Below are 15,469 nucleotides of genomic sequence, written 5' to 3'. Positions count from 1 at the left end.
ATTCAAATTATAAATATAATAATATCTAAAAAAAATATTTTAATATATATTTTTGTTTTCACTACTAAAATTGTTTTTTTTTTCTTTTGGTCGATACTACTAAAATTGTTTGAATCTAGCATTCTACATAGTGGGTGGCTACTACAGTACTACCCTTTGCCACGCACTAATAATTAAATGTATTAATAACCAGCGCCACATCACCACGTTAATTTAGTGGACATATACTTGTGTTTTATGATCAGAAATCTGTGTTATAAACCAGATTTTCCAAATGTCCTTTAATATTGAAGGTTATAGTTTGGCTTTGAAAGGGGTTGAATCAAGGACTTTTTTATTTCACAACTTTAAGAGTTGTTGTTATTAATTCTGCAGAATCTAAAATTAAAAAAAAAAATCATTTTATCTCAAATTATAAACAGAGACTCCTTTCTCTCAAATTTTCTTTCCATTGAATAAAATAAAAAAGAAGTCATGATAGATATCCAATTAATTACAATGGTAGAAGAGATTGAATTCAAAATCAAATTCAAACATAAATCCTAATAATAAGAAAGAGATGAAAGAAAGTAATTGATTCTTCCATAGCTTATTACATTATAATATTTTTTGTGTACACTTCGCTCTTTTAAAAATGAAATAGATTGCATGTGAATATAAATAAACAAAAAAAAATGAAAAATTGATGGAAGGCCTTTTGATTTTGAGATTAAAATAATGAACATGCATGGAAACAATGGAAGGTTTAGTGGGTACCGGATAAAATGCTAGTATAACTCAATGAAGATAAATTTTTAGTGTTTTTTTATGGATCCTGATCCTTCACCTTTATCGTCTTTTCACGATCATTGTAATAGCTCGTACGATGTATGTATTGGATTAATTAAAATATAATATTATGTATATCATAAGAAATATGATATAAGAAAAACATTAATGTATTTAGTTAGTATTTAATGGATTAGTGTAAAAATAATGTTGTGGGTAATCCATGAATAATTATTTTTAATAAAATCACCAACTCTAAACTTGTTTATTAATAAAACCTAATTTTAGTACAAAAATTATGTCCTTTTTTTTTATTAATACCTTGTCATTGAAGTTCTCAAGTTAATAAGTTTGTTTCATTATGCATAATAATTAATAAAAGCTTAACTACATATATCTATACTCCCTTTATCATTAAACAATAGATAACCGTGGTTTCATCTCTGAGCTGGAGACCTCTCCGCATTCCAGGCCGGCTCCAGTCCCAGGTGGAGGCTCTCCTCCACGATGGCTCCTCCAGCGTGGCTTCTCATCTTTAGGGGTGCATGTGCTCCTCTGTCATTCTGCCATCAGCTATCCCTTTCACTTTCTTGCTCACGCAACCTGCCTTCCATTTCACCGAATCGCTCATGCAACCTGCCTTTTGATGGTTTTGTTTCAACAGGTAATGATTAGTTGGAACCCTAGGAGCTTTGGTTTCTTCTCCTAGCTTCGTTTCATCTGCCTACGAAACTCTGTGTATGAGCTCTGTTTTCTTAGGAGTTTGGTTCGTCGCCGTTCATCCAGGTTAGTGATTTCCTATTGGGGTCTCAAATTCAAGATCTCTGATCAATCAATCAGGTGCATCCAAACCTATTTTTCTCTTCATCCTTTTTCTTTTCTTTCATTGTGTACATCCTTATGATCAATTTTAGTATCTGTTCCACGGTTAACCCATATTTTATTGTTTAGGGTTTGTGAAATTTCTAATTGTGCAAATTGTGAAATTTTTAATTTACAAATTGTCTATCTAACTTGGTTTGTTTTTGGGTTCATATTCTTGGTTACATTCTTTGGAAGTTGCTGTTAATTTTGAGTATAGTCTATGAATCTGTTTCCTCTTCTTCATTTCGTTATTTAGATTTTGTTGGTATGATTATCATTTCTCTTTTTGCTAGCTGTTGAATTGTTTGTTGTATGTGGTTTGTGTATTTTATCAATTTTTGGGATTTTATAATGATTATAAAGATTATCTTCTTACTTACCTTTTCTTATATTTATGGATCATGCGTTTGGTTTTGTGAATCATTGTCTAGGTATGGGGTTTCTACCTAATCTACTTTCTCTATGGTGATGTGATTGACAGAATTTTTTCAGCAAATCCAGTTTATAGACCCAGCTTCTCCTATTCAAGTTTTGCATTCCCAATTTCATTCTCTCCTATTCAAATTTTGCATTCCAATTTCCGTTCTCATTCACTAATTCCTTTGAATTGTTTGGGCTGAATGTAGCAATTTATAATTTTTTCTGCATTCAGAATCATGTTCTCTTATCTGACTTGGTTTGTTTCTGGGTTCATGTTCTTAGTTACATTCTTTGGAAGTTTCTGTTACATTATTTAAAAACTGATGAATCTATTTTTATTTTTTACTTTGTATATATTCAACAAATTCATTGAATTTTTATACTATTTTCTGTATTCAGAATCATGTTCTGTTATTTATGTTTAATGATACAAATTTTTTAAATATTTTCCGAGTAAAGTACTTTAGTATATAGATCACTTTTGTCCTATTTCACAAGCAGGAGGTTAAGGGTATTGTAAAAAGTATTATTTTTTTCTTCTTATTTTCATCCATTAATTATTCTTAAAAACATATATACTTGTTCAAAATTTTTAAACTTAACAAGTATTAGAATATATATATATATACATACAAGTATTATAAAAGTTGATAAATATTAAGATTTAGAAACTTGGTGAATGTATACTTATTGTTTTTGTGTGATAAGTCAGACTTGAGGTATAACTCGTCCTATTCAGGAACTGAGCTTGCTTTCGCTTGAGACGGAGAAAGTTGGCGATGACACCTGCAAAGGCATTCTCACGTTCAAATTAGTAAGAGAAGAAGATAAATATAATGTTATTTAGAGTAAGTAGCGTACCTTTTATAGAGTTTGGTATTTATAGAATGTTATCTTTTTAGAGAGGTTGAAGTATTTATCTATTTTTCGGCATCTTAGTTTATTTTTGAGCAGATTATTATCGTATTGGAGTATTGGAATAATATATATATATATTTTTTATGAAGCACTCAATTGCATTCTATTTTTTTATTGTTTATATAAAAGAACTTTTTGTCTAACTAGAAATTCCCTCCTACAAAGAGAGATACGTGGAGTAGGTTATCTTCCCTTAAAGATGTCTTCTGCATAGGTAATGATGTTCTGCCATACATTCTTCACTGAAAATGTGGGAATCCCTATCAAGGTATGGGCTTTCTATCTAATCTATTTGGTCAGTGGTGATGTGATTGATAGGAATTGATTCATAGTTTCTTGGTTATTAAATGAAAGATTTGGTTATTCAACTCAATTGCGTTCTCATTTTTTTTATTATTTATGTAAAAATTATTTTATATTTCATCTCTTGAAAAGACATGGGGTCTTTGTCCTGAATTTAAGATGTCATTCAAAAAGAAAGTGGCTTTCTCACAATAAGATGGTATCACTCCACTGTTTGTGTTACTAGGGAATTCTCTTCTATCTAATCTATTTGATGAGTGGTGATGTGATTGATAGGAATTGATTGATAGCTTCTTGGTGATTTATTTACATTTTGATGAAACCTTTTGTTAGTCAACTCAGTTGCATTTCAATCTTTTATTGGTTATGCAAAAATTGATGTATATTTCACCTCTTGCAAAGAAGTAGAGCTGATTGTCATGAATTTGTTTGCTTCTTTGATAAAGGAATATGCTTGTGCCACTCCCATTCAAGTTTTACATTCCCAATTCCATTCGCTCCTGTTCAAGTCTTGCATTCTGATTTCAGTTCTGATTCAATAATCTCATTGATGAATATTTGTTTTTTTAGGTATGTTCAACAAATCCATTAAGTTTACCTAAAGTGAATTGCTGGTTGCATGTGGGTTGTGTGAATCATTATCATGGAATGGGTTTTGTACCTAATCTATTTAGTCAGTGGTGATGTGATTGATAGGAATTGATTCATAGCTTCTTGGTCATTAAATGAAAGATTTGGTTATTCAACTCAATTGCATTCTCATTTTTTTATTATTTATGTAAAAATTATTTTATATTTCAGCTCTTGAAAAAAATATGGGGTCTTTGTCCTGAATTTAAGATGTCATTCAGAAAGGAAGTGGCTTTCTCACAAAAAGATGGCATCACTCCATTGTTTGTGTTACTAGGAAATTCTCTTCTATCTAATCTATTTGATGAGTGGTGATGTAATTGATAGGAATTGATTGATAGTTTCTTGGTGATTTATTTGCATTTTGATGAAATCTTTTGTTAGTCAACTCAGTTGCATTTCAATCCTTTATTGGTTATGCAAAAATTGCTGTATATTTCACCTCTTGCAAAGAAGTAGAGCTGATTGTCATAAATTTGTTTGCTTCTTTGATAAAAGAATATGCTTGTGCCACTCCTATTCAATTTTTGCATTCCCAATTCCATTTGCTCCTGTTCAAGTTTTGCATTCTGATTTCAGTTCTGATTCAATAATCCCATTGATGAATCTTTGTTTTTTTTAGGTATGTTCAACAAATCCATTAAGTTTACCTAAAGTGAATTGCTGGTTGCATGTGGGTTGTATGAATCATTATCATGGAATGGGTTTTGTACCTAATCTATTCTATCAGTGGTGATGTGATTGACAAAAATTGATGTATAGCATGTTGGTCATTTATTTATTTTTTAAGTTCAACTGAATTGCATTACATTTTTTTGTTGTTTGTGAAAAAATTATTTTATATTTCAGCTGTTGGATGCACATACAACTCTTCGCCCTGAACTTAAGAGGTTCATTGAGAAAAGGATGGCCTTGTGCCAGTAAAATGGCTTCATGGTATTGTTTGTCTAACTAGCATATCTCTTTATCCAAAGAAAAATCTATCCAGCAGCTGGTCTTCCCATGAAAATGTGTTATGGACACATAATAAGGTTGTGCTATATATTCTTCATTGGAAATTTGGAAATTATTATCAAGGTATGATGTTTCAATCTCATCCATTTCATGAATGTTGATGTGATTAACAGATTTTTATTGATGTTTGTCTATATTTTTTTTTCCATTCATCTGCTGTTTAGAATGTATCCCTACCTAATACATTTACCAACTCTCATTGCTATGAGTAGAATCATTGTTTGGGGTAGTTGATGACTGCCTTCCTTATGGTCTAATGACATGTAGGTGCACTGTAGTAGGTATGGTATGATATCTCAATTTTTGGTCCCTATTTCTTGATTTCTTGAAAGTTTCACCTGTTTTTCCTGTTTTTGTGTTAGTTCAGGTTTTTCTCCTATGATTAGTTATCTCTATGCCATTGAATGGAGATGCATATGGACTGAGATTTTGTTTTCCCTCCATTTCCATCATCCTCAATTTGAATTCAAAAAGGTGAGCCTTGTGTTCTAGATTTTTTCTATAAAAGGATGGTTGGTGAACCACATTCAATGCACAAATATTCTGCTATGTTCTATTTCTTCCTAAGCTCTGTCTATTTCAGAATTTTTTTGTTTACATTTTGATCTATTTCATCAACTCTGTTTATCTCCTTTTTTTTCTGCAATGCCTCCTCCATTTGATATGATTTCTAAGATGCATCCTCCTAGAGAGGCTTGGAGGCTGAAAGTTAGGGTTCTAAGGCTTTGGGTTGTACCCTCTTTTGGTAACCATGAGATTCCTAACTCAATGGAGATGATTCTCCTTGATGAGCATGATAGCCCCTATTAGCTTCTCTTTTAAATATGGTGTTAGTTGTTGTTTTTTAAGTTTTCAACTTTAAATTATGTGTTTCATTAATCTGATTTTGTTCTTTTGTTGAATTTCCAATGTGAAAAAATTCAAGCTACAATTAAGAAACCACTCCTTAATAGGTTTAGGGATCATATAGTTGAAGGTCAAGTTTATAGAGCAACTTCTCATGAATTTAAATTGGTTTTTCTTCACCGAACCACTGTTGTAGCTGTTGATGAAGATGTTATCCCTAAGACTTATTTCAACATGTTTTCTTTTTCTGAGCTGCTAAACATGACCCAAGATTATGATTTTTTAGTTGGTGTGTATCTCTTCTTGCTATTCTGTTATTCAAGTTTTTTTAACAAATCCTTTGAATATTTAATAGGTTGTGTTTATTTGGAATAGATGTCATTGGTCTTTTAACTTCAGTGGGAGAAGAGAAAGAATATGCAAAAGAGGAAAAAATTGTGAAAATAATTGTACTGGAATTAACTTCAAAAGAGTATGTTAATTGAGTCATTTCTCGTGGTTTCTCTTTATTTTTTAATCATTTTTTTCTTATTTTCTGTTTCATTCTTTGTCATGTTTTGAGTTTCAATCTTACAGTGCGATGTGCATTGTTTGGGAACTGTTAATCAAGTAAATCATTTTCTTGCCTCTGGCTATGTGGAGCAGCCTGTTGTTGTCATTCAACTTGCAAAAGTCAAGTTCTTTAGGGGTACATTGTTTGTTTTCTGTACATCTCATTGCTACTCTAGGTGTTGTCTCCAATAAACTTTGCTAAACTCTTTCTGTATTGATGTGTAGGTCAAGTAGATCTTCAAAATGTGATGTATGCCACTCAAATGTTATTTAATCCTGATCTTCCTGAAGTTGTTGAATTCAAGCAGAGGTTAGCATGGTTTATTTTGTTGATTTTTATTATATTCTTTATTTACAACCAATCTGGAGTAACAAGTACAAGTGTCTGCCATAATTTTTTTAGTATGATTGAGCAAGGTGTCAATAGTTTCCAGCCACTGTTTATTGCAAATGAGGGTAAAGTTGTCTTCTTGGAAGATGATTTCATGCGTTTAACTAGAAAATACACTATTGAAGAGCTTCAAGATAACAATGAGCTTGTCTTCTTTTGAGTTAGTTGTGTTTATGTTTATTTTATACACAAATGAACTGAAAAAGAAAATCAAAGAACAATTTTCAGATCTATTTTTTCATTCATATTGTTAACAAATTTTGAAATGCCCATTGCATAGGAGGATTCTTATATCATTTTTGGTACAATACAAGGTATTGTTGAGGATGGAGGTTGGTGGTATTCTGCGTGTGTGTGTGGAAAGGATATCTATCCTTAAAATGGTGCATATTACTGTTATTTTTGTTTGAAGCACATAACTAATGTGACTCCAAGGTCAGAAATTTTGTTCAAAATGTCTTTTCATTTTGTCTTGTGGATTGTTTATAAAAATAATGTTTCTTGGTATTATTTATTCCGAATCATTGTGTTCCTTTTTGTTTTCTCTTCGCAGATTTAAAATTAAAATAACACTTGAAGATCATTGTGGGGAGTGTATTTTCCTTCTCTTTGATCGTGAGGCATCTTATTTGCTTAAGAAATCATGTGCTGACTTGTTTACTGAGGTTTAAAGAGATGCAAGTATATGTTCTTAGTTTTTTTTTTTTTTTTTTGTGTTGTTCACTTAATGGGATGTGATATATTTTATTCATACTGTGTATTTTTTATGTATTACTTTAAAAATAGTTTATATGTGGGGATACTTATCCTCCCATATTCCAAGGGCTCACTGGAAAGAAGTTACTGCTGAAGGTTGATACCAAACGTGTCACACATGATACATTTTATGGCACTTTTCGAATTAGGAGAATATGTGATGATCCCAACATTATTGCCATGTTTGAACTTCCCGATTATGATGCTGATGACGAGTCTACTCCAAAAAAGGTTACATATACATATAATTCTTTTTAGATTGTGTAAATTCATGATTCATTTCTTATTTTTTTTATTGTGCTGTGGTGAATTTTTGTTATGGTCTTATCTATTTTTGAACTCTTATGGCATATGAATAAGAGCCTGATTTAGACAAATCTGTTCCCTGTGGAAAAGGGGATATTGGTATTAAGAATGAGTCATCAAAGACTTTTATCAAAAGTGACAAAGTTGTTGGTGAGTATTCTGAAATTTTATCTAAATCCCCAGTTCTTATAGATTTTCTGGCTAAAAAATAGCCTGCTGTTTCCGGAGGAACTGAGTTTGCTGCCTTAATTAATGGTGAAGATGTAAAAGATGAGAAAATATCCAGCAATGATACTGTTAGTGATGATCTTTCTGCTGAACTATATATTGCTTAGCTCACCAGAAAAAGAAACTCAAGTACTATTATATAATATTTTTTTCTCCTTCCTATGTGTGCTGTTTCTAAATGGATTTTGCATTCTTGAGTGAGTTTCATAGCTTTTGTTAATTTCTTTGTCATAGGAGGTGTTGTCCCATGTTCTTGATGCACCTTCCTAATATAGAGAGAAGCTTATTCATGAAAATCATGTTGTCACCTCCAAGGGCAAGAGGAATTTGAATCCCCAATTTGAGGAGGCGGCTACTGATGCAGATGGCCAAGGTTAATGGAGTTTGATTTAAGGTGTGGAATTGAGCTGCTGTGTCTAGGTGTAGGTATTTTATATAGTATATCTATAAGTGTTTAGGAAGGCTTGTGATTCCAAATAGATCGAAATGTAATCATGCTGGCTGGATGCTATTTTGATTTGATTTTTTTGGATTGTGTCCAACAAATAGGATTGTCAGATATAGGGGTTTTCCTTTTGTGTTGGCTCGGGTCATTTGCCAACTAGGTCTATTCTCAATTCCTTCTTTTGTAATAGTGACTTTGCTAGGGATTGGACACATTTTCAATGTTGTAGCCTGTTTAGGTTACATACTAGGATATGTAGTCAGATGTTGGAATCCTCCTTATCATAAGAGAGATGGCCATATGTAATTGTCCTCCTTATCGGTTCGAGTTCGGACGGATAATCGGGTATCCGCTACCCGTGCTCACCCCTACTGAAAATCACAAAAATAATTTAAATATTTACTCTAATAAATAAGTTAACATAGTTTTTAGATTTTTCTGAAATGAGGTTTATAATAAAGTATGAGAATAAGATATTATAACTTAATTTGAATTGGCTAAGTAATCAATTTATTCATTATTCAAGTAAGTGTTACATTTAAATATTGTCTTATAAATATTGTAATTTATTGACTAATATAAACTTTTTAATAAAATTTAGATTCGCAATGAATTAATCATTAACCTATCGAATAGAGAATTTTAAGTTTATATCATTTTGAGAGAGCAACTAATAATATCAAAAGAAATGACGTAAATAATTGGTAGAAATAATTGTCAATAAATTATAGCTCAAATGACATAGTTTTTCTATATTTACGTAAGAGGTTGTGGATTTAAATCTTTCTATAGTAAAAAAAAAAAGGGTAATGCTAAGTAGACAAAAAAAACAGCCAGAACTTATCTTATTTAGCATTAATTAATTGTCGCAACAATTAATGAATGTTAAATAAGACAAGTTATGGCTGTTTTTGGCTGATTTTCTTTGGTTACCAAATATTTTCGATTAGATTAATGTCATGACAACATGATTTTTCCATATAAAACGAATTCAAATGCATTAAACACCATAGAAGAATACAAATTAATGAAATTACATTTAAGAAAAAATAACGATTTTTTTTTTTGTAAAATGTCTAAATAATACTTCTGTAGGGCTAGTAATACTAATTCTATTCCCGATATTCAATCGGATCCAATCCATTCCGATAGAGTTGGGTTAGCGGATCGAGTTGAGAGCAGAGCAAGTTGAGCTACAGGTAGGGTAGAGTGTGGGCTTAGACTTAACCCTACCCAACCTACTTGTACTCCTAATATATTATAGTATGTAATTAAAAAATTATTATACATGTATAATGAAATTGATAGATATCGAACCCACATGTTCTCTTTTTTTTAATTTTAACATGGATTTCATTACGATTTTAATATTTTTTTAATATGGATTTAATTTTATATTTTTTTGTTCTATTAGCATGTTTATAAAATAGAAATGATTAAATATTGCCTTTGATTGGAAAAAAAATGATTTGCCGTGGGTAGTATCGAGTAGCATCAAGTGTAGAACTTTAGAGTGCGGGTCGAGTTATGGGTAAGATTCTCAATCTGCGAATAGAATCTAAACCCTATCCTACCCTATTCATTGTCCACCCCATTAACTTGCACCCTTCTATTATAAAATAGGCCATTTTATTTATTTTGAATATTTTTTCACATAATACAAAATCTTTTAATTTATTACAAAAAATTTGATTTAATTTTTTACATGTTTAGCATTATTATTAACGTAATAAATCTTAGAATAATCATTATATTCACGTTTATATATGAAAATAGAAAATGTACCCACAAGTATATTTAGCTATAAAACTTTCGGGTTTACAAACCCACCAAAGATTCTACACATTCATTCCCCACTAATGTACACAAGAAAAGTGTCCCTTAATTTCACTTAAAAAAAATTGAGTTGAAATTGTGAAGTGCCAACTCATGAACTTTCAATGTTTGAACTTTGATTGTAAACTACTTGTATGTTAATTAACTAGATGAAATGAGTCGATGGAATTGGACTACGTTGAAACTTTTATGATACTAAAACTCTAGTAGTAACAATTCTTTTTTGGCCAAGTGAAATGCCGAGATAACAAAAGGAATTATTTGGATGGGCTTAAATAAAAAGAAGTAACAGAATTAACCGTCACTAATATCACCAAAAAAAAAGGGATGGACCAAGACTGAGGACTAAGGTATACCATTTTTTCTTTCATTCTCATAAACGACCCAAAAAAATACATCGTCAAATAGAGAAAAGTGCAGAACCCACTTCCATGAAGGAAAATATTTCAAAATATTGATAATAGTAATACATCCTTTTGACTATAAGAAAACTATCTTTGACCACTTTGAGCACCCTTTTTGCAAAAGAGAGAGCAAATTATGTTATATACTGTGAGTGCAAGAAAATAGAAATATAGAAGTATAAATAATAAATAAATAAATAAATTTATCAAGAAAGATTGTTGTTTTGACTATGGCTTTGACTTTGATTGGCATGATTGTAAACCTCATCTTTTCTTTCCATTTTCCACACAATGGATGATCCAAAGCACCCTCCATTAGATTGATTGAGTAAAGAAGGATGCTGATTATCCTGCACTTCACCATTATTGTAGCTTCTAACACCATTTTGATTCATATAGTTCCTTACCTCTCGGTTTGTTGTTTCAAGATGATTCGAGGTGCTAGGCGCCGATGTATCGGCTGCCATGTCGTCGCGATTCGGATGCGAGTTCAGGTCTATTTGTCCGGCATTCGACTCTCCCACATGGGCTGGTTGTTGATCTTTGTTTAGTCCTCCCTCTTTGTCCGAGTGACTCGGTTTAGGATAATCTCTTGAAGCTCTTCCATTGGTATCTGACTCGTCTTTTCGGGGAATATGACCTTTTTGAGCAGCATCTGCTTCGCGCTCCGATTGGCGCTTCTTCTTTCTAAGCATCAGGGTTTTGAACCGGCGCTTCACGGTCATGCACACGTTGCAAGTACATGTTGGCTTGTGTCTCCCCTTTCCACTTGGTGGTTGAATGCACACAATACAGGAGCAGCCGGGACGGTGTCTAGGGTGTCTGGTGGTGGCTCCAGCTGATGACTCCACAGGATCAACAAGATTGTCTCCTAAAACCGCGGCACTGGCAAGAGCATCCAACCCAGAAGGCTCATGCTCTTGGATTGGTTTATTATTCTCAGCAATTCTCCGCTTCTTAAGATCTGGGAAACATCGATTGCGACCAATTAGATTCAAGAACAATTATATTAACTATCAAGGGCTCATTTTGGAAGTAGAATTGCGGTCTAGCCGGTGTAAATTTATTGTTGAACCTCATGAGGAATAAGATTTTGGAAAGTGATGCATAGAGAAGTAGGCATAGAATGATACTTGAAAAGCATAATATTAGATGATACATGAATGTTAAACTCAAAACACAATCCATGCAGAAATTATCTTAAACACAGAAAGTAGTATCATACCTTTGTTGGTTCTCAGAAGATTTTCTAATTCCCTTGAACTCATCTCCTCTGGAGCAGAACATGAAGCCCTGAAAATAAGAAATGTGAATCATATGATTAGTTTATTCCGATCTCATCATATAAAGAGGTGATCCCGACAAATTTTGAACAAAATGACTAATCTATCACCCTTCTCATCGAGACCTAATTCAGGATCACTAGATAAAAAAATGGCACACCTGCTTGCATCCCAAACATTCTCAGAGCAATTCCACTTGGGAGGAAGAAGAGCATCGACGGGAAGCTTTCGCCATTTAGAGCAATCATCACATTGAGCCCACTGCTCCTTCCCCCTGGATAAAACAGTTAACATATTCAATATGATAAAGTCAAAAAGCTTTCATGGAGCATAATACCAAAAACAAGTATTACTCAGACAAGGATTTCGCTGTACAAATGCATCACAAAACAGGGAAAAGAGTGGTATATGCTTACCCAGATGAACAGGCACTGAAAATAGTCCTCTTTCCGAAAACCGGGGGCTCCTAAATGAAATCAAACATGGACATAGATAAGCCCAGTGACACAAAATTCAAAAGTAAATATATCAATCAATATTATTCCATGTTCACCTTGTAACAGCTAAGTTACAAAGTATATAATTGTTGAGTGAAAACACACACCGCACTTACATCATATTCTTCAAATATTTGGTCCTCAATGGTGACAATACTTGGCTTAACACTAGGTGGCGGACGAAGCAAGTCCTGTGCTTCTTCCCAGGTAAGTCTCAACTCCATAGAATCTTCATTATCAATAAGCAACCTCTTACTTTTAGGCCCAATATTGCGAGTCCTCTTCTTCTCTGAAACTGGAATTGGTTGCTTAAGGGAATGATTGTTTATCATCTCCTCACAATTTTCGGTTTTAAGCACAGCGGCAGCTCCAGTACCTGAACGTGGATGGTCTGGATGTCCACTAGAATTAGGTTCCCCATTCCCTTTCGCCGACTGGAGAAGATCAGCATAATTACTTCCTGATGGCAGATTCTCAGTTCCACCAGAGGTGGTTCCTGTAGTTGAAATACCATTCGATTGTGCAGATGTAGAGGCATCCTGTTTAAGCAAAATACCCATTAATGATATTTACCAATTTAAGGGAAAATAATTAAACAAGTATCATTCAAAATAGAGGCCAGTGATGGTAAAGCATATATTTTCTTACAACCTGGGTGTCTGAAGAATTTGTCGCCCTCCTGAAACCCATAACAAGTTTACCCCCAGGGTCTATCCGACTAAATGTAACTGCAGCAAGAGAATCATATAAAACAACCGGTAACGTCAGATTTGCACGGTAGATCTCTAAAAATATCCACAGCTCAACTCTACAGTTGATCCAGTAATAAAATATGAAACAGATCAACCAAAACATATATCACAATACAAGTTTGAATAAAAATCGTGAAGCCTAAGATATTTTGGAAAGAAAGTGCAAACTGTAATGTAATATTTCTGTGCAAGAGTTTGTTCACTGGATTGATTTATACCAGTATCACCAGCACGTAATTGCATGGACTGTATGCAAGGTGTCACACCCTCCAATACATACATCCGACTATTGTTATTAGGCCAAAATCTGAACTGAAATGTCCATTCATTCCCCTTCACGTCTTGGACCCGTAAAGGAAGACCTTCTGATTGTGAAATATGAGGAAAATAAGCCTGCAATTCAGATGCTACCTTGTAAGATGTCTCACTGTTACGGGGTGAAGAGATATGTCTATAAAAGAACAATAAAGCAATAAATATCTGCAATCAAGCAAGCCCAGATAACAAGTAATAATAAATAATAATGCTCAACATACCTCGGCACATGCTTTTGGGAGAACAAGTCGACCAATTCGACCAGCATCACTAGCACTCAACACCTTCTCAAACAACGGCACTACAGTGGACTTCAAACTGTTATCATAACATTAAGGAAAACTGCTGATAAATCAACTTTATATTACTGTTTGCCATTGATTTGCAAGAAGAGAGAAATTTATAAAATCAGATAATACGTAAAATGTAAAACTACGTCGCAGCACTGAATTGGATGTTAGTGTAGTCACAATGAAACTAGTGTAAAAGTATGGACGGCACATGCTACCAAATTCCAAAAACATATATAGGATACTCTCCAGACAACCGCTCCAGTTCTTGATCAGTAATCCTGGGCCAGTATCGAGGAAGCAACTGGTTTTTGCCCCTCCCCTCGGCAGGTGGTCGAGCAATGCGTGCCTGAGAAGTTGAGCCTTTGTCTGTTTCCACATTCATAGTAAGTCCGGTCTTCGATGGTTTGGGCAATATGGGCCGAGATCTTTGTTGAAAGTTGGAGGCTTTGCTCTCAAGTCTTCCTTCTGCAATCTCAGTTGCTGAAGGCAGTACCAAGTTGCTCCCAGACGGATTTCCCAGACACATGTTTAAAGATGGTTGAGTCATTGGTTCATGTCTATTTTTAATCTCCCATGTCGGTCTACTATTTTCTAAAGCAGAAAACGTTAATGACTGAACCGATGGCTTTATCACATTTGAAAATCCACTTTCCACTTCCCTGAATGTCACTTCTTTGCCATTTTGCCCATTACATGAGATTATGTTGTCTCTCTGAGCATGATTCCAACGGCTTGATTCGCTAGCTTCAACAATTCTGCAGAACTCCATAAGTTTTCCTTCATCCACGCTACTGACAAACTGTCTGTTGTCAATATGAGCAGAATGCCGATCACTTGCATTATTTTTAGTAGTCGAAACAGACCCATTTTCAGTATTCCTCGTCTGCAAGAAAATATCCAATAAGCAGATAACATAATATATCAAACATTTGACAACAAATGTCAAATAACTGCACTAACAGAATACCAGGCATAGAATCTCTAATAAGAACCAAAACACAAGCAACAATTTCCTGAGTATAATCACTGAAAAAAAACTCTAGTAGAAGCCAGAGGTTCTTCAAATGATCTTGGTACTTAAATATCCCAAATGATCTTATACATATGCATGCCTTCTTTCCAGATTCTCAAGCAATTACACCACTTATGCTGTTAGGTGAAGACCCCTAGATGACTTCTATTTTTAACACATGATGGCAAATATTTGGTACAGGCATATGGGCCTCCAACAACAGCGATTACACTTTTTAAACATTGCTGAAGTAATGCCACGGCTTAAGCCTTTAATAAATTCTTTGGAGATAGTAATTTACAGTTAAAATATCAAGGAAAAACTTCATTGCATTAAACAATTATGACTGGAATTCAGATATCCATGACTAAAGTGAGATTCTAGAAAGCAAGACTAAGCAACTAACATATGACAAAATCAAACCTGTTGCAATGTACTAATAGTAATATGATGGCAAAATTACAAACATATCCAGATTAAACTTACCAAACGTAGTTGGGAAGCATTTACACAGCTAACACATCCTACACCGCCAAAGTCAAGGTACTCGAACAAAGATTTAGATACTATGCATCCACAATGGATAGGCTGCAAAATCAAGTCAAATATACTTAATCGCTAAACACAGAAAGGTCT

General features: G+C 33.5%; 2 protein-coding genes across 2 annotated transcripts in view; one reads left to right on the top strand and one right to left on the bottom strand.

Moving 5' to 3' along the window:
* LOC107644227 overlaps nucleotides 1-6,866 on the top strand; it is an 8,661-nt gene extending 1,795 nt beyond the window's left edge. The window contains exons 2-5 of the mRNA XM_016348041.1: nucleotides 6,119-6,212; nucleotides 6,340-6,451; nucleotides 6,541-6,625; nucleotides 6,719-6,866. Coding sequence (XP_016203527.1) covers nucleotides 6,119-6,212; nucleotides 6,340-6,451; nucleotides 6,541-6,625; nucleotides 6,719-6,866 — 439 coding nt within the window. The remainder of the gene's footprint in view (nucleotides 1-6,118; nucleotides 6,213-6,339; nucleotides 6,452-6,540; nucleotides 6,626-6,718) is intronic.
* Nucleotides 10,617-15,469, bottom strand: part of LOC107639885 (B3 domain-containing transcription repressor VAL1) — a gene marked incomplete at its 5' end in the record, with an annotated part of 8,105 nt that continues 3,252 nt past the window's right edge. The window contains 10 exon segments of the mRNA XM_016343479.2: nucleotides 10,617-11,645; nucleotides 11,907-11,974; nucleotides 12,125-12,238; nucleotides 12,381-12,430; nucleotides 12,578-13,000; nucleotides 13,113-13,189; nucleotides 13,432-13,606; nucleotides 13,750-13,846; nucleotides 14,064-14,704; nucleotides 15,320-15,421. Coding sequence (XP_016198965.1) covers nucleotides 10,888-11,645; nucleotides 11,907-11,974; nucleotides 12,125-12,238; nucleotides 12,381-12,430; nucleotides 12,578-13,000; nucleotides 13,113-13,189; nucleotides 13,432-13,606; nucleotides 13,750-13,846; nucleotides 14,064-14,704; nucleotides 15,320-15,421 — 2,505 coding nt within the window. The 3' untranslated portion in view covers nucleotides 10,617-10,887.

The sequence above is a fragment of the Arachis ipaensis genome, chromosome B01 (assembly GCF_000816755.2).
Source record: "Arachis ipaensis cultivar K30076 chromosome B01, Araip1.1, whole genome shotgun sequence".
In the NCBI taxonomy this organism is placed as follows: Eukaryota; Viridiplantae; Streptophyta; class Magnoliopsida; order Fabales; family Fabaceae; genus Arachis; species Arachis ipaensis.
The sequence above is the reverse complement of the archived record's forward strand: the minus strand, read 5'-3'. Positions and strand labels throughout refer to the sequence as shown.